Here is a 22,432-nt window from a genome sequence, read left to right as displayed (position 1 = left end):
TGTTAGAAATTAAATTTGGCCAATAAATATTAATTCCTTCTGCTTTTCCCACATTTCTTCAGGTGAAAATAGGCCAAAAATAGTCCAGATTTTAAACATCGGCAAGAAGCTGATCCTAGTCGCGTCTTTTCATATTTAGTATTTAGTATTTACAAAAAAATAATAATATTTCGTATGTAATAATATTTATTTTTGTTATTTATTTGTTTGAGAACACTAACGGTATAAGAATGGAAGCAGCCTTTAAAATGGAAAATCGCTACGCCCTGAACTTATTGATCTAATAAAATATCCATATCTAATTAGTCTTATCCAATTTCCAACGACATCTAGCGGCCAAAGTATTTAGCAAAATAATAAAATTATTAAAACTACAGTTTCAACCATCCTCACCACCGTCCAAATTAAATTGATAAAGGGTTTAAATGATACAAATACGCGACCAAAGGTAAAACGAACGTATTTTTCTAAACCATATACCAATGAAACTTATTGACTTAACAGGAACCACACCCTACTAGCGAAGGACAAAAGCGGGTGAAACCGGCTATACTACGCTACCAATCAATGGTTGGCTAGATCGAGGCGCGACCTACCGGCGCTAGGAGTATCAGTCCCGAAGCCAGACCTGGTGCGTTGAATAGTATTTAGGTTAGCGGAGTTGACGGAGGATACGCGGTTTTAAAGGCGACCGACAGAGAGTGAAAAATATCTAAAATTCAATTTCATAATTTGTTTTTGCGAACTTGACAGTTCTCTGGCATCGTCTGTGTATGTCAAAGCAATACGAATAACGGGAAGACGTTTTGGTGCGGCGGGAAAGCGACGAATCCTTAATCGCGTCAACCTATCAGACGAGGGGAAGCGACGGGGGTGGCGACGAAATAACTTGGCGTCTTACGGGACTCGACCTCTCGCGATTTCTCGGCAGAAGAAGAAGTTTCAGCGCGTCTTCGGCACACTAGACTCGAATCATGGAACGTCTCAACTCTCTGTTCGTGTTACTCCTTCTGATCTTTCTCTGCTCCCTCGCTAAAGGTAGGATGCGTACTTTTACTCGTTTTACCAACCTTCCGTCTACCCCGCGAATCAATTCAACGTGGTTTCGATTATATACCTATACCGGATTAAGTATTCACTTATAAGCGGCGTATTTTTGCGGATAAACTATGAGGGGTCGACATGACCAATCCTTTAGGTAGGGTCCTCGTGAACTTATTTTACGCTATTCAGAGTTCTTACGAGGCTTAAAAAAACCAGCGTTTAATTATATATTTCGTTTATGTTACACCATATTAGGTTTAAAATAAAAAGAAATTATTTTATCAGCTGGAAGAGGTACAAACTTGCATTCGACTGTCTTATGCAGTTGTCGTTGGTCTGTGTATCACGACGGGAGAGGTCTTCGAAATAATCGACATATTGGAAAATAGACAGTTTACAAACTATACCCCGAAATCGTAATTTTATTTAATATTACTCGGTAGAACAGTATTTCAATTTTTTGGCGTAGTGAAATCAGGATTTAATTCAATTGGAATTAACTCAGGCTTTAATTCAATTGGAATAAACTCAGGCTTTAATTCAATTGGAATTAACTCAGGATTTAATTCAATTGGAATTAACTCAGGATTTAATTCAATTGGAATTAGCTCAGGATTTAATTCAATTGGAATTAACTCAGGATTTAATTCAATTGGAATTAACTCAGGATTTAATTCAATTGGAATTAGCTCAGGATTTAATTCAATTGGAATTAACTCAGGATTTAATTCAATTGGAATTAACTCAGGATTTAATTCAATTTGAACTCGGGATTTTATTAAATTTGATTTAACTCAAGTTATTCATGATATATTAGTTTAAATCAAGTTATTAAAAAAATTATTAAAATCGCGAAGTGTATTTCAATTTAGGAGTAAAACAGCCAAAAAAATTGATTCTAATAAAATCTCAATGCAAAAGAAAACCTGCGAAAATTAAACTAGTAATTAAATTTTAGATTAATGTAAGCGATAGAAGTATCCACCAATAAGAATGGAAAGGAGCCATTGTTTGAAAATCAATAATATAAAAAATACGATTTAAATTATAAGAAAAAAAAACGATTAATTTGAAAAGTGGCCACAATAATATTTTCGGAAACAAACTTTACCCTTATTGTACAGTCTAGTTAGTGCTAGTTTTGTTTTTTTTTTTTGCTCAAAATTACATTCCTTGGCCGGAGCAATTTTAATTTAATTTCAAAACATTAATTTCAATTTAATATTAAAATATGTCGAAATAATCGTCGAACTTCCTGGAAATAACAACGCGCCTTTATATACGTTTCAAACTTTACATGTTCCGGTCATGTACAGTCGCCACTACTTGGCGTGAAGCCAAATACGTCTTTTTTCTCATGCAGAATTTCGGTAGAAGTACGAACGTACAATTTGTGATGCAACGCGCTAAGACAGTTCCACCTACTGACAACAACGCGGAGGGGCGCGCCTTTCATAGAGCCTCGAATGTCATATCATTTTTACAGTGGGTATTATAAAAGGGAGACTTTACCGCCTGAAACAGGTTGTAAATATCGTGCCAGAAATCGATGGCAACTCGGGCGGCCCAGGGTACACTCTCATTCAAAATTGGCAATGTTATAGTTACTTATTATTTACTAACCTAACCTTTGTGCGCAAATTTAACGCTTAATATCGTACACCGTTTACACCTTGTTTTGATGCAAGCAATTTAAAAAAATGCAAAGTTTAAATTAAATATAATTGAATTATTGACTTGTCAAACACCTCCCGTAGGCTCAGTTAGTTTAAATATCCTTCTAATTGATTAGTTATTAATGCAATGAATACTTAATAATAGTTTTAGGTGTTAATATCGTTAACATTAATATTAATAATAGTTTTAGGTGTTAATATCGTTAACATTAATATTAATAATATTATTCAGTGTTAATATCGTTAACATTAATATTAATAATATTATTCAGTGTTAATATCGTTAACATTAATATTAATAATATTATTCGGTGTTAATATCGTTAAGACTAATATTAATAATAATATTCGGTGTTAATATCGTTAAGACTAATATCGATAATAATATTCGGTGTTAATATCGTTAAGACTAATATTAAAAATATTATTCGGTGTTAATATCGTTAACACTAATATTAATAATATTATTCGGTAGTAATATCGTTAACATTAATATTAATAATATTATTCGGTCGTAATATCGTTAACATTAATATTAATAATATTTTAGGGTTTATTAATTATTAATAGTGTTAAAATTAATATTAATAAGATTAATTATTATTGTGATTAATACTGGGTCATTTAACTTCCTCTCTAATATGTAATTAAACCAAAAAAATTTGAGGTTTTGTCCGGTCTAAATTTCCCCCAATTTGAAATTTTAGGTGACCAATGGCGAACATCTTAACCAACAAACCTCGCGTCGAATCTCATTTACAGCTTTTGAGAGAATTTTGTCACTAGCTCAGCCCTCCCTACTTTTTTCTGTTTCGGTTGGACGCAGGGGTTCTCGTTTTCTCCATTAGTAATTCTTATGCATTCGAAATGACTATTGCCGATCTGGCGATCCCATAAACCCTTTACATCAAAGTAAACTCATCCCAGTTGAAGAGAGTTAGAAAAACGCGCGCTGCTTAGCTCGTAGTTTATTTAGGCAACTTTTCAGTAGCGCTAGTAACGAGGTCACCCTACTCAACAGAATTAATAAAAGATTTAGCAACCATCGCAATAAGAGGAGCGTTTTAAAGGCTTATTCACACCAGCCAATATTTTCGAACGAAATTGTTGGACAACACGGTTGCCAACTCTCCTGTTGATCAAGTTTTAAAGAATTGCCAGTTTCTGTGGTCGATGATCCAAATATTTCAATGTAATTATAATAATAATAATCAGCTAGGCTAATACCCAAGGCGCCGCCTTAGGCCAAAGTCAGCTAGCGACTTTTATTGACATTAAATGAAGTAGAAATAATCAGCTAGGCTAATACCCAAGGAGCCACCTTAGGCCAAAGTCAGCTAGCGACTTTTATTGCTATTAAATGAAGTATAAATAATCAGCTAGGCTAATACCCAAGGAACCACGTTAAGCCAAAGTCAGCTAGCGACTTTTATTGACATTAAATGAAGTAGAAATAATCAGCTAGGCTAATACCCAAGGAACCACGTTAAGCCAAAGTCAGCTAGCAACTTTTATTGCCATTAAATGAAGTAGAAATAATCAGCTAGGCTAATACCCAAGGAACCACCTTACGCCAAAGTCAGCTAGCAACTTTTATTGACATTAAATGAAGTAGAAATAATCAGCTATAGATAATACCCAAGGTGCCACCTTAGGCTAAAGTCAGCTAGCGACTTTTAATGCCTTTAATTCGAGTTAATATTTATCATACACATCCTTTCCTAAAATATATTATACCTTTACTAATGTTACTAATGTAAATTGAAAATGCAACGTATTTAGAAAACTAGACTCGAAAACTATTTTCAATTACAAAGTTGGCTCGTGCGAATAGTCCTTAAGGTACAGGCGCGTTTCTCGACCCACAATCTTAACCATCCATTCTACCTTCCTCGCTACTAACAAGAAAAGATGACTGTTACAGAGTAATTAACCAATTGATCAAGTTTCTCAAAGACTGTACCCTGCTTCGAGGCTCGGTCCGCCATTAACCCAAACACTCCGAGTCTCCGACAGCGAATGGCTCATAATCGCCAAATTTCTATCATTTTAGTCCATTTTAGTTGAGTGACATTTTTACGAATTTTAACCGCAGACTCGTCTAGCGGTGGGAAAGACGCCAATTCCTAAAATAACCGAAATGCTCCTCATCCACCACCAATCCCTTCGTAGCTGCGAGATTCTTTACAAAATCTAATAATGTCTACGAGAACAAATTATAAGTTACCTTAAGAATGTATACGGGTTAGCGGATAATATGTAGCCTTTGTTTTGATGATTACCGTGAGATATTCTCTGGCTACACGATAATACTGGTGTGCCTTCCCCCCCCCCTCCTTTACCGGGAGAAAGGGGGAAGGATTACGCGAGGAAAGGTCAAGGGGCGTGGTTTTTCGCGAGGGAATCACGAGGCGAACGGTTCTATTAAACAGTTACACTTAAATTCATTGTTTGTATCGTAGCTTGCACGTGGGTGTGGCTTGTGTTCGTTGTCATGGTAACGCGTATAGGTCGGCCATGACATTAAGACGCCAATGGCGTTTTGCCTCGTGATCTCACACGTCAGATTAATATCATGGCGGCCTTTTCAAGGCGAGGCTTTTCTACGACATATGCCTACTACGTTGCGAGCAAACACCCAATTTCGTTCATTAAAGCGTGCATCGAGGGCCGTTATGAAAGCCCTCTAGTGTTTTGTGGCGCCATCTTCAGCATAGTCGTATTCAAAATTTTCGTCAAAAGAACATTTTCCTAAAAAAAAAGGAAATATTTGCGCGTTTAGAAATTTAATTTAAAAAAATATTTCACATATTCCGCTATCCTTTCCAAAAATAGAAGTTGTTGACCAATGACTTATCGAACGTTTTCGCAAATGCGTTTTCCTAGCTACGCGAAGAATGCGCGAGAGCTGACAGTCATAAATGTTTAATAAAAAAAATATATATAAGTCATAGACGGTAAAATAAATTCCAACGACTTTCCGGCCTCGGAAGTTTTTCCGAAGTTGGTGTAGGAAAAAAGTTGAACATTTCGTGACAGCAGGACTGCCAGTTTCACCGACTGCAATAGGCACTAACGTCAATTCTACGGTTTTTCACATCTTTAATGATTCATTTCAATTCATAATTTGCGTTTTAATTTAACCAGTTCAAAGCTATTGCTAAATTTCGTCAAGCCTTTATTGTCATAAATTATCGGTAACTTTGCTTAGATGGCGCCACATGCTCCATGTAGCAATATGATTCACGTCTACTATATTTCTTTGCAGTGCTTCCACTTTGGGAAATTTGAAATTCCCTTTTTCTCTTTAAGATAATGTAAATTTTTTCCCTTTTAAACGTAAAAATTGTCTAAATTTTCCCTATTAAACCGAACGAAATTTGAGTAAAATATCAAACGTAGGCTTAATATTTTCAAAATAAATAAATTATAGTTAGAACTTGATTAAATACGAACATTTTATGTACTAATCGCTTATTTACTAGTAAATACAGAAATTGCTAGTATTTTTTATACTTTTAAATACAAAATTTTTAAGGTCTGTTTTACGATGGACTGTGCAACAGAAGATTTGTTATTAGTTTTAACGTTACATCCCACGAATAGCTAACAGTTTTTTTATTTTGGCCTAATTTTAGTATGAAGTAAATTGTAATTGTTTAAAGCAAGTGTAGCTCTTTTTTCAACAGATGTCACAAGCGTCGAAATCAAAAAACAAGATACATTTTAACCCAACAGGCGTCCCGCGTTGATTGACTTGTTTTTAAATTTGACAATAACTTGAATTATAGTAATTTTTTAGAATATATTTTATATGATATATATAATTTAGGTTAAAGTCCACTAAGTCAAGTACAAGATGTCAAATTCTAATATTCTACAATGGTTCCCTGACGACGTTACCAATTCGCTATTTTAAATTTTAGCTTCCTTTGTCATTAAAAGATGGCACCACGCTCTCCAGTAAAGTAGTTTTTTCGAAGAATCAGATAGATTCATTGCCATCTCTAATAACAAGGGCCTTATCATAATACAGGGCGCAATAGTAAATCCGACACAGTTCCTGTAAACTGGAAGGACATTATTCAAGGCATTCCGTTTATCTGACTTTGTTTTATGCCGAGAAACGAGACAGGCAACAAACTTTGTCTGCGCATGCTCAATAATCTGTTGTTCCCTAACAAACTAGCATCCTATTTTGAAGTAGCAAACACCTTTAAAAATTAAACCCATTTATTTTACCATTAGAATATTATTTAAAATAATACCCTACACTCTGAATAAATCGTCCATCACATAGAATTATAGCAGATTTTTAAGGACTCTTTGCAAAAATAGTAGCTTTTATACTTTCGTCTGATTCAGTGATTCTCGTAATCTTGTTTCATAAAATGGCCCTATTTTACAAAGTTTTGCCTTATAGTTATAAAATAAATTTATTTAAAAAATAGCCCCTTAATTAGAAATTTTCAGCAACGCATGTATTCAACAAGCAAGATTTTGGGGAATTTTTTACATTTAAAAGGGAAAAAGGGATATCATTTGGTGTAGGAAATTTCAAATTTGTAAAAGTGGAAATTATTTTCTATAAAGTGGACCTATTTGCAATTTATCAGCTTCGGTAGGCTCGCGTATACTGTTTACATCGATAAAAGTATGCCAGCTAAACAATTATTCGCGAAAGTCGCCTCGAAGGGACCGAGTTGTTGGTGTTTTGGTCACATTCTCTTGAGTATTCCGACGGCATATTTGCAGGAACGTACGGCGATTGCAAATTGGAAAATGGCAAAGAGGGTGCCAAGTTCTGCCGGGATGCTTACGAAGCCACCTACGAGAGCAACAAGAAAAAAATCATGGACCATCCCAAGAAAACCGGATGCTGGTAAGCGTCTCTCTACGGACCATGTCTCGTTCTGGGAATTTTGAAACGCAGTGCGTTGTAAGTTTCTCGCTGGGGTCTAGTGGAACTTTTTTATTTCTATCGGAACTGTTTAAAAATAAATAAAAATATTTATTAAATATCGAAATCCGAGGGACAGAGTAACTATTGCTGTTAAAATATCGATTGATTTTGGAAGACACTTCCGTCATGTAGGTGAACGGTAATAGTGAGTGTAGGGAGCTGTTGACTGCCGCGGTAGAATGAAGGGCTTACCACCACCCTCCTACGCAATTAAAAGTCGCTTGATGATTAGTGCCTAAGGTGGTGCCTCAAGTATTAGCCTAGATGATGATTATTGTTATTATTACCTTAGATATATACCAGAAATCGACCTAATTCATCAAGTACTGGAAAGTATCAAATGAATGTACATGTCGGATCGTGTAGTAATGCTGGTGACAGCGCCTAAAATAGTGGGCAGTTCTTTCAGTTTTAGGCAGTTCTAAAACTCGGATTTGGGCAGTGCTATTTATCGTGAATTTACCGCAAAAAGTATCTGATTACATATCGACAAACGCAGCCAATTTTTCTGGTCTAAGTTAATTATTTACCGCCCTTTTTTCTCTCATAATTTTGTTAAAATATCCGTCTGCTACAAATTCTGAATTGTAACTCATTGAAATTATGTTTTGGGGGTTTAGTTTGTATATAACGGCGAGCGAGCCGCAATTTTTTTTTGGCAGTTCTAGTTTTAGCTCCAGGCTGGAGACTGTTTGCCATAGTGACTGCCATAAATGGTTGATCTAAAAGGGTTTGATCGGTTAACATAGCCAGAGCTATTATGATTTTTGGTACAAGCCGAATTAGCGAGCACTGTCATTTCAGTATTCCTCGAGCGAGGGCCATGAGCCCATGTCCGTTCTCGCAATGACCTTCCTTTCTGTTGATTGGCAGCTTATCGTACAGCATGGGTGAATGCGTGAAATACGCCTTCATCAAGGCCGCCTGTTCGATGGACGACAAGGAAATCGCGGCCATCGTGACGGACGAGATGGAAGAAGCGCAGACACGCATCAACAAGGGAGCCGATTACGTTGGCAGCGCCGTCTGCGGAGAGCAGAATCGCGCCAAGTGCGGACACTTGGTGGAGGAATACGACAAGGCTAAAGCCCTGATCGAAAGTCTGAACGGGGCTTCACCCTTTAACACTTTCATCACGCCTTTCTTGGCTATCGTCTGCTCGCTCATCGCCCTCGTCCTCAGCTAATTACTTCCACCATTAACCCACCCACGGACGAAACTATCAAGCCAAAGGAAATTACCGTACCAAAGTTCAATTATATTGACTCTCGCGCCGTATTCTCGTTACGGTTGTAGATGAAATCTCACGATAGATGAGGCCTTATATACGTTCATGGAATTCTATTTTTACCGCCAATAAGTGCCAACTATTGTCACATTTCTCCGCCATTTTGACGCGAAACGAACAAATATTTTATTACGTATCTTTACTCGTTTTCGCCAGTACCCCGACAGTTTTAAAATAACCCATTGTTATCAAAGTCATTAAATTAGTCGTATTGACGATATTACTTCGTACATAGAATTTTAAATATATATTGTTATATTTCATAAATACTGTGCAGCTAACAACCTTTATACGCGCGTTGTTGCGTGGATTATTGTTACTCACGTACAAATATATACTAATCGTTAATTAAATTGAGCTAGATAATGTTTTTAAAAATGTTTACCAATTGTTTTGTGACTTCCAACAGTTTGAAAAATAAATGTTCTTTTAAAAGACTAACCACACGTCCGTTCTTCTTTCTTTTTTGTAGAATTTTCGTTTTGTCTTAACCAATTTTGGCCCAGCTCGAGTAGCCAAGTCCCAGAATGTTTTACCTAAGAAGATTGCGCAATAGGCGCTTTAATAGAAGACTATCTCTTTATTGGGTCTCTACGTGTACGTGGCGAAAAACGGATCACTGAATGAAATTTTTCCAGTGGGTCGATTACCAAATTCGTCTTGATAGTTAAAGAACAAAATTTTCAGTTTTCAAAATCCAAAAGCGGCGCGATAGCGCCGTCGAGTCGTCGACGCAAAAAATTTGCGTTAGGCCTTAGGAATTTTCTTCTCGACGCAAAAATTATCCTTCCAGGCTCTATATAATAATACCATGGAGGGGGCCATGATAAGACTTAGCGAATCGGTGAATGGGTTTTATCAGAAGCCTATAATAAGAGAAGCCTCTAACTCGCCCAAAATCGTGAAACGTCTCGTTTTCGAAATAGAGGTATTCGGAGGGATACAGATTTGTTAAGGCGATTTGTGGCCAGAAAATATAGTCCTCTCTATATATTCATTCCGAGGGACTGCAGGTGTATAAATCAACAGTGAAATCACTTGAAATCACGTAAATTTAGTAGCTTTAATAACTTTAATAAAATAAATATTGAAATCACTTGAAATTTGAATTCAGATGTACAAAATTTCTAACATTGAAATGATAGGATAGCCCCTCGATACATACGCGAGCAGTAGCGGAGAAAGCATGTCAAAAATGCAGACGATTCTTTACATTTTAGCTCGTAGAAGTCCCATAGGATTTTGCTGGGGATTTTAAATTTTGAGAGACTCGCCTCGTTTTTATTGCACCAAAAGTGGATATAAAACAGAAAGTCTGGGCGGTAAACGGTCAGGGCAGTAACCAGGGGGGGGGGGCTGTCGGGCCGTGCCCACCCTGGACCGTATGGTTGTATGTACAATTTTTTATTTTTTTTTATTTGTTTCCATTGCGTGCCCACCCTGAAATCAAATCCTGGTTACGGTGCTGAAAAGGGTTCGTTAGCTTTCTCAGTGGTTTCCTTCAAAAATGAGGAGCTGTTTCCCCAATACAATGATTGAGCCAATCAGGAACGACTCTGTTACGTTTGGCCACGGCCAACTTTGATCACGCGCTGTTCGCGCTACTACGGCCAACACATTCGTCGAAATTCCGCGAGCAAGGATTTTCCCCCTATAAACTGTACTATAATGTGTAGGAGTTCAGCGCCACGCTCGGTGGTTATATTGTCCCCAATGTAAAAACTATACTAAAAATAATAATCCGCTAGGGGCGCTGACGTCATACACATCTTTTGCTCATAGGTTAACACAGGAACGTCAACGAATGAGATGGCCGCTGTAGCGCGAGAGATGCGCGAGAAATCAAAGTTGGCCGTGGTTTGGCCTATGTCTCATGACGTCACGGTCAGAGGCGATGCTAGCTAACCTATCGGTAAAACCAAGAAGCATATCCTCCTTGGTAAAATTCCCGAAGACGTTGTCACGTTGGTTAATTTATTCCTTTTTCAAAAATTTTGCCTCTGTTAAGTTCAAGCGTGGCTCAAGCTCGTAAGAAATATACACCAGAAGAGTTAGCTTTAAAGCCGAAAAGTAAATTTAGTCAGTGTAAATAAGGTTATTTAATCAATGATAGTAATAACCAAGGTAATAATGCAGAATCGCAAACTGAGATTTTGGGTTCAATTGTATCTCAAGAAAAGGGGGATGAAATTAATTGTTTTACAACTCATAAACTTAAATGTGCTAAACGTAAATGTGAGCCAAATGAAGCTGCTAAGGAGACAAATTGTGATGAAGATTTTACACTGTTGAAGAAATAAAAAGTGGATAACTGCACCCCGATTACCTGAAACAGATAAAACCGAATCCTAAATCCGCCAAAGTGCGGCTTTTTCGGTCGAATGGGATTCGGCGCAATGGAACAGATTCAATTTTAGGCAGTAACGAATAATTTGTAACTTACTCTTTAAAAATCCGCGAAATTAAAGTAATAAAGAAAATAATCTTCGAAAATAAAAAAATATTAATAATTAAGAAAAATCGGGAAATCTTTATTGCATAATTTGCATTTCATAAAAATATTGGAGAGTTCATTTGCATATATTGGGTCATAAATTATAACTGGGTCAATTCCTTCTTCATTAAGTACTAAATTGTATACCCAATTATTCCATGCGTACAGAAAGCCACTATCCTCCTCTTTCTTCAGAGTAATGCGAATGTAACAACTCGTGTTGAGAACACATATCTTCTAGTAGTTCTTTTAAAGTTCCATTGTTTTAAATTCGTTAAACACTTTAAGCCGCACACCCCATTCAAACAAAACAAAAATGATTTTATCAATTATCTACCTAAGCCTTGCCAAACATGTGAATTTTCACAAAGAGCAGACGCACCAAATCCAGCCCAAAGACTATATAATCAGGTGGATAAGGAACTGAAGAAGAACTATAATATATCAGCCGATTTACGCAGGTACATGCGAGTAAAGCTCCATTTGTAATGCTCCGCCAAAGGGGGTAGGCACAAACTAGGGGCATGCTTGGAGGATCCTCATTTTTGATGGAACAGGGCTACCGGGTCCTCCCAGACTTTCTGTTTTATATCCACTTTTGATTGCACTTGGTAATTTAAAGGTAATAAATGTTAAAACTATTATTGGCTATCATAAATATACATACTAATGAACAATAATCGTGATTCTGAAGGCAATATCTCCGTGTAATTTCTCAATACGCTTTGAAAAACCTTAAGCCTTGCCCGCGTTTCGCGTTTAAAGGTTTAAACCAAGGATGATCTATACCTACGTTTCAGGTTGCCAACCGACGTTTTGGAGAGCAAACTACTTTTTCGCTACAAAGACTAAATATAGCGCTCACTAGATTCGCTAGGCCTAGTCCTAGGCCGCGTTAATTTCTTCTTTGCTCCGTGTCGAAAATAAAACGTTTCAATGGTTTTACTTTGGCTGTATAGGGAATTAGAGGCTTCTCTTATTATAGGCTTGTGGTTTTATTTAGAGTCTTAAGGCGGAAAGTTACCGATACATTTTTCCGGAAAATTTAGCGGCATTTTAGCCTCATTTGCCGAATCTCAAAGTAAAACTAAACTTCTAGACTAGTCTAGAATAAAAACCCTTGAAAAGTAATACATGTTTAATTTTTTTCATTTCCCCATTTGAGATAAATTTTCCGCAATTCGGAAATAGTTCTGGAAATTTTTCCGCATTTAATTTTTCCGGAAAATTAACAACTCCAGTTTTATTGAAGCGTTTTTCGGCTTCAAAAACAAAAGCGCCATCTGCTTTAATACCTATCAACTAAATGTGTGATGAAATTACAGACGACTTTTGGATTTAAATGTTTGAGCCTATAGAATTTCTCATGTACTTCGTAAGTTCATCCGTTTTTTAATCACAAAACCTAAACATAGATGACAATGGTCTGCTTGTAAGAGTATCACGAAAAATCAGGAGAGGAAGAACTTTCTGGAAATAGTTGATAATCAACGCAGCACCAAATTCGTGTGTACCCAGTGGCGTCACCAGGGTTTCAGGTTTGGGGACGCTTGAACTATAAGCCCTTTCACCAGGGCATCCTCGTTTCCAACAAATTTAATAATATTATTAAGGGCGTATTCGCGACCGAACCGAGTCTAGGTGGCGTAACGGTGCTAGCTTCTCCGAGGTGGCGCCTATGATCTGGCGTCTGCTACCGACAAATTAAGAAGTCATAAGAACGTTTCTCCTTAAATAAACTTATCAAAATATAAGCAAACGATGCGAAAATTATATTAAAACACGAGTATCATTATTTATAAAGCTCAATTTACGAATAACGATCAGGAAAAACTAATAAATAGCTTTAGCCGCTAACTATCTAGGTTTCAATGGCGAACCAAAGGGGGAGGAGCGATAGTTTTCGGTTGCGAATAAAACTGAAAACATATTTTTTTCCAAATGATTCGGAAACTGTTAATTTAACTTCGCTTAGACTACTTGAAACAATAGTATTTATGAAATTAAATAATTTGAAATACCATAGTATCATGATTTTTGTAATCTGTTAAAGGGGAATTGTCACCAAAACCAAAATTTAAGAGGTTTTTTACAGAATGATAGAAAATATATTAATGATTATGTCCCTGAAATTTTATAGTTATTGGAAAAGTATTTAAAAAGTTACGCTACTTTTTCCGCAACCTACATCAAACTGCTCCAAAAATTTCAGAAATCGTGGTTGAACCTACGTGCAGCGCCAAAAGAATGAAGCGGCAATAATTTGAGAAAGGGTGGCGTGTCAGGCCAATTAAAAACACGATAAACTACAATCTACGAGTATAACTCGGTTAAAAAGCCAAGGAGAATGCCGTAGCAGACGACAGCTCCGACCGAAAAACGATAAAATCGGGGAAAATAATATTTCGTTCACGAGATGGCGCTGCAGGTAGGTTCAACCAAGTGGTTCTGAGATTCTCGAGTCGGGGGGATAAAACACGAAATTTGCTTGCTAATAATAAATCAAATACGGGAAATATTAACATGAAATTTTTTGTATAACCATTTTCGGACGTCCTCTATCCATTTAATTGGTTTTTAACCAATTTTATGCTGGTGACAATTCCCCTTTAAGCAGGGCCGGATTAAGACTTTATGCGGCCCTAGGCCTAAGTTAATTTTGGTGCCCCCTTTCAATAGCGAGCGAAGCGAGCTAGGCGCTTCCTCAATTTATAATTGAGAAATGGAAGGAAAATTCATTTTGCTGCCAGATTTAGTATGTCGTCAGGGGCTAGACGGCAGTCCGTTCACGGACTGTAAATTTTAGAGGACGAGTAAAGCGTTGCCTTCCCCTGTAGAATTTTGGTTTCCCCGTGCATCAATCACTTCGAAATAGAGAGAGAGTCCGTCAAGGTCATTTGTACCAGGCATAGAGCTAGTCCCCCCCCCCCCACCCCCTCACGCATGTTATCTGGAAATCTGGCCGACCGAAATACAAGCGCTTTAGTTTATGACCTTGAGCGACTTCCGTCAGCCTGATCGGTGAACGGGGCGTAAAATAACTCGGGAATACCGGTCCTCTAAAATTTACAGTCCGTGGTCCGTCAGAGAATGTGACAATCAAACGTTTTTGGTTCATAGGGGTGGACGTATTTACTAAAATTACTCCGGAAAATATTTTGTGAAAAGCAAATGATTAAAGTGTTGTACTTTTATTTTTTTCGGCCTATTGGTTAATCCGGCCCTGCCTTTAAAAATACATATGTGGGGTCTTTTCCTAAAGTTTAGGTGTCCGAAAGCGCTCCGTAAAAGACCCTAGCGACGCCATTGTACGTACTTGAATACGTTGTCGGAAGTACAAGATTGTTGTTAAAATCGTGTAAACGTCTCCCCGATTAGCAACAACTGTTAAGTGAAGGACCAATCTTCAGCCCTTTTTTTCTTTTGTTCTGTAAGGTACTATTTCGGAGGGTAGAGGAACGAACGAGCCCCCCCTGTACGAACCGGGAAAACAATTAGGCCACGTATCGCGGTCGCAGCACGGTACGCCGCCCCCGCAGTTGTATTATAATCATTCTTTAAATGCACAAATTTCCAAACTATATTTGCACGGCTTAATCCCCTTTTCTAGGAACCAATGGCGACTGCAATTTGGAGAACGGCAAGACGGGAGCCAAATGGTGTAAGGACGCCTACAGCTTAGCTCTCGATAACAACAAAGATAAGATGATACTTCACCCCAAGAACTCCGCCTGCTGGTAAGTCCTTCTACGCCTCTTAACACACGGATCCATGTCGCTATTAGGAAATCAAATGGAAGTTAATGCTACGTCAGTTTAGAGCAAGGCAGGACATAACGCCCTATTCAAGGCATTTTAATTAAAAAAAAATCCCTCCAAAATGAAATGGAAAGTTGTAGGGCTATGAGTCACTTTGACTCCTAAACATTTACCGAATGATTTTGCACTTTATCCCCAAATAACATTTGCGTTTTCGGAACTGAGAAAATAATTGTGATAATTCAGATATTAGATTATCCGCAATAACGTTAAGATATTATCAGATCAGTTGATATGGGTAAAAACGCAAACCAGAAACTAATATGAATTCATTGTAATCGGAAAGATATAAACTGAGCAGATTTAAGATGCCGCACAGTTCTTACAAATCTAACGATTAAATTCCTTTCGAAATTATAGCCATTGTTTATTTTATTTGCTACCACAGTAAAAAACATATAGGGGATGGTTACATACGTATTTGATAATAAAATCGAACTACTTTATATATACACTAAACGATTAATTCAGAAAACTGTTCAGCTAAATTAATCTAGCTTGGAGCAACAAATGGGATGCTGTGCTTGTTGCATATTCGTTCAAATCGGTTCCTTGAGATATTGAATCGGATACAATTTGAGATCTTATTGTTAAGTGGGGGATTATAACAGATAAACCTGATTTGACTAACTAATTATCTTCAGATATCTGAAAATTATGAGCTGAATAACCCGAATAGTTTTCCGTTGGAAGCACTAACCATAACTAAATTAGTTTCATAGTCACAGTGTCAAAAATGACTATTTTTGTAAAATCATTTTCCCCCACTGGTAAATGACTCCTAAAAAAACTGGACAGGTGACTAAATGAAATAACGTACCTTACATCCTGCCCTGGTATAGAGGGGTGTCCTATTTGGCCCCTGGCGTCACCGCTAGCAACCAATGTTAAAATTCCCGCTAACAACTAGAAAATGTTGATAATCTAGAACTCGAAATCTTCCTAAAAGCGACACGGCTCTGTCGCGACTATAAAAACGACATCCAAAAAGTGTAACAAGACATTTTTACTCGGCAGTTTATCGTACAACATGGGTAATTGCGTGCAACATTCCTTTGAAAAGGCGGACTGTTCCAGCTCAAACAAAAAGCTGGAAGCTGTGGTGACCGAAGAGGTGGAAAACGCGCAAAAGGAAGCTAACAAAATGGCATCCACGCTGGGAAGTTTCATTTGTGGCGATGACTTGTCGGAAAGCAAATGCAGAAATCTCGCCGAAGAGTTCAACAAGGCTCAAGTGAAAATTAACCAGTTGAACGGAGCTTCGACCATTACACCCTTCTTAGCCATCGTCTGTTCTTTATTCGTGTTATTCTACAGTTAAACTCGCGCTTTAGACGAATCACCGGTGAAACGTACCTTAAGTAGACTCGTTTGGATTTCCTCCGCCGTAACTAAATTATTTCCAATTGTATTCCAACCTCACCCTAATTGTTAGCCTTCTGCGAAATTATGTTTATAAGTCGCGAATTTTAGACAAATTTATAGTAACATTGTTAAATTTGGGCTTTTATACCAACACGATGGAATAAGGATTTTTTAATTAATTCAAAACTTTCATTTGTGTTGTTTCATTTTAATTATTACGTCTTTCAAAAACTTTTACACAAAGTCGTAGCTAGTTTAATCGTGTTAGTAAGTGTCAGTGATAATAAATATGGCACAATTGTCGTGATGTGGCCAAAACGTAAATCTCAAAATATATTATTTAAATTGAATTCGGCAAATAGGTGTTTTCATAAAAATCGGCTATGTTGTGACTTGTTGTCCCCCCACCCGACCAAAATTGCCCCCTCAGTTCAGTACGTTCCAGTTCTAAAACCGTCGGCACGACTCGTATGAATATACGTCAACAAGCCGGCAAACATGAATCCCGAAAAATCCATAAAAACAAAGACTACATACTGTTACATGTCCCTTCCTAGAGTATACCACCTCCTAGGCAGTTCTTTGATGGGGGATTTTATGAAAACACCTATTATAATAAAAAAAACGCATTTTTTCGATAGTCATTAAGTATTTTAAATCTGAAAATATCTGTCTTTTTTCTGGGCATTTTAATGTAAATCGCGTACGCGTTCATTTGTTACAAGTTGTTATACTCGCATTTGTTACACCCTATATGCAAATTTTGTAGCCGCGCCTTTTTAAGAAAACTATACATTGATTCAAACATTGCAATTCTGCCTTCAAAATGTCTTAAACGCGTAGCGCCTTTGCTGCCTTTGCAAATGAAATAATTAAATAAGCTTTGTTGATGTTAAAAGAAAGGTTCGCTAGCTTGGAGCGATGTCTTCCACGAGCGAATACATGTAATAAAAGCTATCTTCATTTTGAAGATTAAAAATTAATAAAGCGTCTTTTCTTTCGTTTTAAGCATTTATGCGTATCCTAAAACACGTAAAAAAAACTAATATTATATACAGCGGCGCCGCGTGGATTTTTTCTATTATAGGCTAATATTTATTACTCAAATGTGGTCAAATTTAGTGGTGTAGACTAATATTTTTGCTCAAATGTGGGCTTTTTTAGAGGTGTAGGCTAAGATTTTTTTATCAAATATGGGCATTTTTAGTAGTGTAAGCTAATATTTTTATAAAATATGGGCATTTTTAGTAGTGTAGGCTAATATTTTCCTCAAATGTGGGAACTATTTTCGACGTTTATAAATTCTATAGAAAATACATGACCTAGCTTGGGGCCCCTCAAATTAATTTTTGGACCCCCAAGTAAATTAAAAATAGGCTATAGATCCTGCTTAGCCTACCCCTGGCCCCGCCAATGATTTTATACACGAATAAATTCGCGATTTTACAAAATGACTGGCGTCTGACAGACATCGTAACATACTTCAAGAGCCTTTTCAGTTTGATCAAACGTAATCTCATCAACTAATAATTCGTCGAATGGAGATGATCTCGCCATCTATCGCGAAATTTTGAAAACCAGAAGAGGCAATTAATGCAATCCCGGGCAGAATGACTCAACCCACCGAGCACCTTAAAATTCAGTGCAATCATTTCTTTTTTTTAAGTTTCAAATAAGTTAAATATACGCACCCTGTTAAAAATTGTAAACAATTATCAACAAAAGAGCTTTACCATAATCCTCTATGAAGACACTATTAGCCACAAATACATTGTCGTTAAAAAAGCAGTCTTTCTTTCGCCGCAGTGGCGACATCTCCCGTTAGTCACTTTAGTTCAAGATTTGGTTCCCCGTAAGAACGAAACATTTTTTGTCTAGAAATAAATATTGCAACTACAGAAATCGGAATGTTAAAACTTTAAAACTCGTACTTAATTATAATGAGGGGGCGCTGCATAACATTAGGGGACCGAATCTGCCTTCGCGCTGTCTCTTGCGTGCGAGTGGCATATACCACCAAAGGCTAAGTTAGTCCCCTAGTGTTGTGCAGCGCCCCCTTTTATCTAAAAGCATTTCAAGAACCTCATTATAATCAGTATTTTTTCATTAAAATTGCGTTTTAAATAAATTTTAATTCAAGATTTGAACCCGCTGAAGTGCCGCCCCAGGAGTCCTAGTTATTTTTGATTCGCGCCATCTCTAGGCGATGGTACCAACTAAATAAAAATATAGTTGTCTAAGTCGCATATAGATGACACCAAGAGAAAATAACACCGACTCCGAGGGCGGTACGCTAGTGGCCCTTCAGCCAATGACGCATCCGAAATCCCAACCCAATCAGGGCCGTGCAGAGACATTTCGGGCCCTGGGGCAAATGATGTCATCGTGGGCCCTTCTAAGGACGTGCTGGTGAAGGTCAAGGCGATGCACCTCTAGCGGGCTCATAAAAATCGTGTCTTGGGGATTTTGGGCCACCTGTCCTGCATAGCCCTGCATGGCCGATCACTATTCCTGTGAGCCCGGGTCCCGGTAAAATACAAATTAGGGAACCCAAGAGAGCAATTACTAATGGAGATAGTTATACCTTTTCGGAGTAAAAACGGGAGAAATATACCTCGTTTGTTCAAACTCGGGCCCCCATGCTGCACGGGCCCCTCTCGCTTGTCGGTCCTACAACATTCCTCGTGCAGGGGAACATTTACTAGTGAAAAATTTAATGACCTTGAACCCTATCTTCAAGGTAATTCAAAAACTATCTCGAGATCCGTTAGGTTTACGGATTTGGTTACAATTAGAAAGTTGTTGCTCGCCATATTATTAGTTCAAATTTGACCAACCAGTAGCCGAGAAATTGAAGGATAATGAATTCAGTGTTTGATAATAAAATATTCTGATTAGTTTTAATGTGACTAAATAAAAAAAATACAGAATAGTTTACAACGGTTCAATTATTCCACGGTCGGCTACGATACATTCTTGAGCTCGTTTAAAGACGGAGTTCAATTATTCTAAAACTTGTTGTCATGACAACCAATCTTTCAGAAATCAGGTTCATTAACCTTCAATTTAACGGCTTCTGATTGGTTGAATTTGGTCAAATCAAAGTTATTTGAACGTTCTATTTGGAACCAAATCCGTAAACCCAACGGTTCTCGAGATAGTTTTTGAATGACCTTGAAGACATGGTTCAAGGTCATTCAATTTTATACTAGTAAATGTCCCCCTGCAAGAGGAATGAATGTTCCATAGAAATTTGATATTTAAAAAAAAACACACATTTTCCGGTATTTATATTTTTTCGTTTTTAGTACACACTGTATAGTAGAACACCCAATAATGTGGCTGACAAAAGGCAAAACTAATTGCAGGAGAAGAAAAAAATGACGAAAATGTGAAAGCTGCTGATTCCAACGATACGGTGCGAATTTGTAAAGAGGAACATGCGAAAAGGGGCGCCCTCTGGTGCAAAGATTCATTCAAAAAAGCCTATCTTACGAATAAGGAAACCAGAATGATCCACAACCCAATGAACACCGCTTGCTGGTAAGCGAAAAAATAGCACTCCAATGAGAACTTAAAGGGATAATGAAATCGGAAAATACAGTACCTTCAAACTATTCAGCTTCCAAAACTACATATTTTTCCAATTTACAGTCATTAGAAAAAATTTAAACTCAAATTTTAAGAAAATAAAAACTACGCCGAAAAAAGCAGACGCCACCAACGCGAAATCGCCGTGTGTTTTGAAGTTAAAACGTCGCTTCTCATTGGACGTCCGTACAGATTCCGGGATTTTCAAAACACACGGCGATTTCGCGTTGGTGGCGTCTGCTTTTTTCGGCGTAGTTTTTATTTTCTTAAAATTTGAGTTTAAATTTTTTCTAATGACTGTAAATTGGAAAAATATGTAGTTTTGGAAGCTGAATAGTTTGAAGGTACTGTATTTTCCGATTTCATTATCCCTTTAAGAAACAATAAATTTACGTATCCGTAAATTATTTTGAAACGCTTTTGGCGCCATCCCTACGCGAAGCGGACAACTTAGGTAAAATACGAATGAAGTTGTCTCTTTCAAGTAAAGATGGCGTCGAGAGAGTTTGATCCCGCGTTCTCGTTCGCTTGGTTTTTGAATGAAACGAGCTGTATAATTTCGTTTCAGTCTCAGCTACAACCTGGGCGAATGCATTGAATACGCGTACATCTTGGCTAACTGCACCGTAGTCGAGGAGGAAGTGACCAAATACGTGGAGGAATCTCAGAACGAGGCCAACAAGCCGGCCTACATTTCCGGCAGCTTCTTGTGCGCCGAGCAGAGCGAAGTCAAATGCAAGTACCTGATGATCGAATACGACAAATCACGCTTGCAAATAGAACTTTTGAACGCGGCTCCGGCAGCGCGGCACTCGGCGGCCCTGGTCATCGCCTCCAGTCTCCTTCTCGCTCTACGACGCAGCTAATTTCCAGTTTAATCCATGATCCAACTATCGCGAGATGTCGCTGGCTCAATGTAATTTAGTCCCCTTTGGCATCACGGGTCAAATTGTTGGAAATTGAAAGGGAAATATTTACTTTTGTTTTGAATTCCGCCAAAGCGAGTCCGCTGTTTCAATAGAGCAAACTTAATCAATGGCTTTTTAGAGACAGTTTGGGAAAATAAGCGAATCAAAGTGATAATTATCGACCAAAGTTTTGTTTTACAACCCGTTCGAGTTAAATATAATGTTAAAAAGCTCTTTTTACTCACATTCCAAAGATGTAAATAATATATGGTGCTAAATTCGAATGGAAAATTGTAACGAAAATCCTAGAGTTAAAACCCCTTATTGCGGACCGACCGCGTAAAAACACTTACGTCGTTAAATCACCGTAAGATCACTCGAAAAATAAGATTTCAGGGTTTTGAGTGTTTCAAATCGGTCTTTGAAAAATACGATAACTTTCCGATACCATCGGGGTTTCCACAATTTCAAATTTCAAACTAATATACGTCATTCGAAAGTATATAGGCATAAAACTAGCTTTCTACAAACGAATAACTCGATGGTCACGATACAAATTATTTGTTTCGTCTAATACTCTAGTTCTCTGTTTTAACCGTAAACTATAAATGAAAACCAAACTCTATTGAAACACGGCCGTTTTGGCTTTTGATTTGCGTGGGTCAATAAAAATTCTACAATATTCACTATACATTCTGGCTAAAACGCCGCACAGAATCTAGTCTTAATCGCTTCTTAGCAGAGTCTTTCATGATATAAAATAATATTTAATGATAGTAATAAGCCTTAACACTATTAATTCCAAATAAGAAAATTACTAATTTTAACTACGAATAGTTCCCGAAATTAGGTAGAAACCGATACGATAGAAATATATCTAGTAACTAAGAAATATAGATTGAATTATCACGATACCTGACGATACTCGTTGGAAGGCCTAGATAAATTATTTTTGGTAAAAAATGGTAATAATTCGAGGAAATGTAGGCCTTATTTTCCTCCGCATAATGGGGGTAAATTTCGATCAAGTGTGATTACCGGAAGCGCGTTGATGACGTCGCAAGCAAGAAGTTTCGATATTTTGATACGGGTTTTTTAAATGTTTGTGTTTTTTTAATGTTTGTATTTTTTTTTAATGTTTGTGTTTTTATATTTTTTCGTTGTGTTTAGTTTACACCTCTTTAGGTTCCAAGCTTTAAGTATATCTTTCAATATTGTTACAAAGAAAAAATCGCATTGAGAAATTAGCGTTATAGTGCCTCTAGTAATTTTTAGAATTATAAAA

General features: G+C 37.3%; 1 protein-coding gene across 4 annotated transcripts; it reads left to right on the top strand.

Annotated features, from left to right (window-relative positions):
* Positions 1-599: 599 nt before the first annotated feature.
* On the top strand, positions 600-22,402 carry LOC149924809 (uncharacterized). 4 transcript variants are annotated; one of them, XM_090160584.1, is made up of 4 exons: positions 639-1,038; positions 14,901-14,987; positions 15,076-15,202; positions 16,301-17,206. In XM_090160584.1, the coding sequence occupies exons 1-4, from the start codon at positions 975-977 to the stop codon at positions 16,602-16,604; spliced, it is 582 nt and encodes a 193-aa protein (XP_090016710.1). In that variant the 5' UTR covers positions 639-974; the 3' UTR covers positions 16,605-17,206. The 4 variants fall into 4 exon arrangements, with proteins under 4 accessions (XP_090016711.1, XP_090016712.1, XP_090016710.1 ...); XM_090160585.1 differs by lacking the exons at positions 14,901-14,987; positions 15,076-15,202; positions 16,301-17,206 and adding exons at positions 20,017-20,191; positions 20,808-22,402 and having other exon boundaries at positions 600-1,038; XM_090160586.1 differs by lacking the exons at positions 14,901-14,987; positions 15,076-15,202; positions 16,301-17,206 and adding exons at positions 7,476-7,602; positions 8,557-9,412 and having other exon boundaries at positions 637-1,038.
* Positions 22,403-22,432: the final 30 nt, after the last annotated feature.

This window comes from Leiobunum rupestre, chromosome 10, assembly GCF_980474605.1.
Source record: "Leiobunum rupestre chromosome 10, qqLeiRupe1.1.hap1, whole genome shotgun sequence".
NCBI lineage: Eukaryota > Metazoa > Arthropoda > Arachnida > Opiliones > Sclerosomatidae > Leiobunum > Leiobunum rupestre.
The sequence above is the reverse complement of the archived record's forward strand: the minus strand, read 5'-3'. Positions and strand labels throughout refer to the sequence as shown.

Coding starts and splice junctions, on each gene's coding strand:
- LOC149924809 (XM_090160584.1), top strand. CDS start 975: ATGGAACGTCTCAACTCTCTGTTCGTGTTACTCCTTCTGATCTTTCTC. Junction 14,988..15,075: donor CGTATCGCGGTCGCAGCACG/GTACGCCGCCCC, acceptor CCCCTTTTCTAG/GAACCAATGGCGACTGCAAT. Junction 15,203..16,300: donor CCCAAGAACTCCGCCTGCTG/GTAAGTCCTTCT, acceptor TTTACTCGGCAG/TTTATCGTACAACATGGGTA.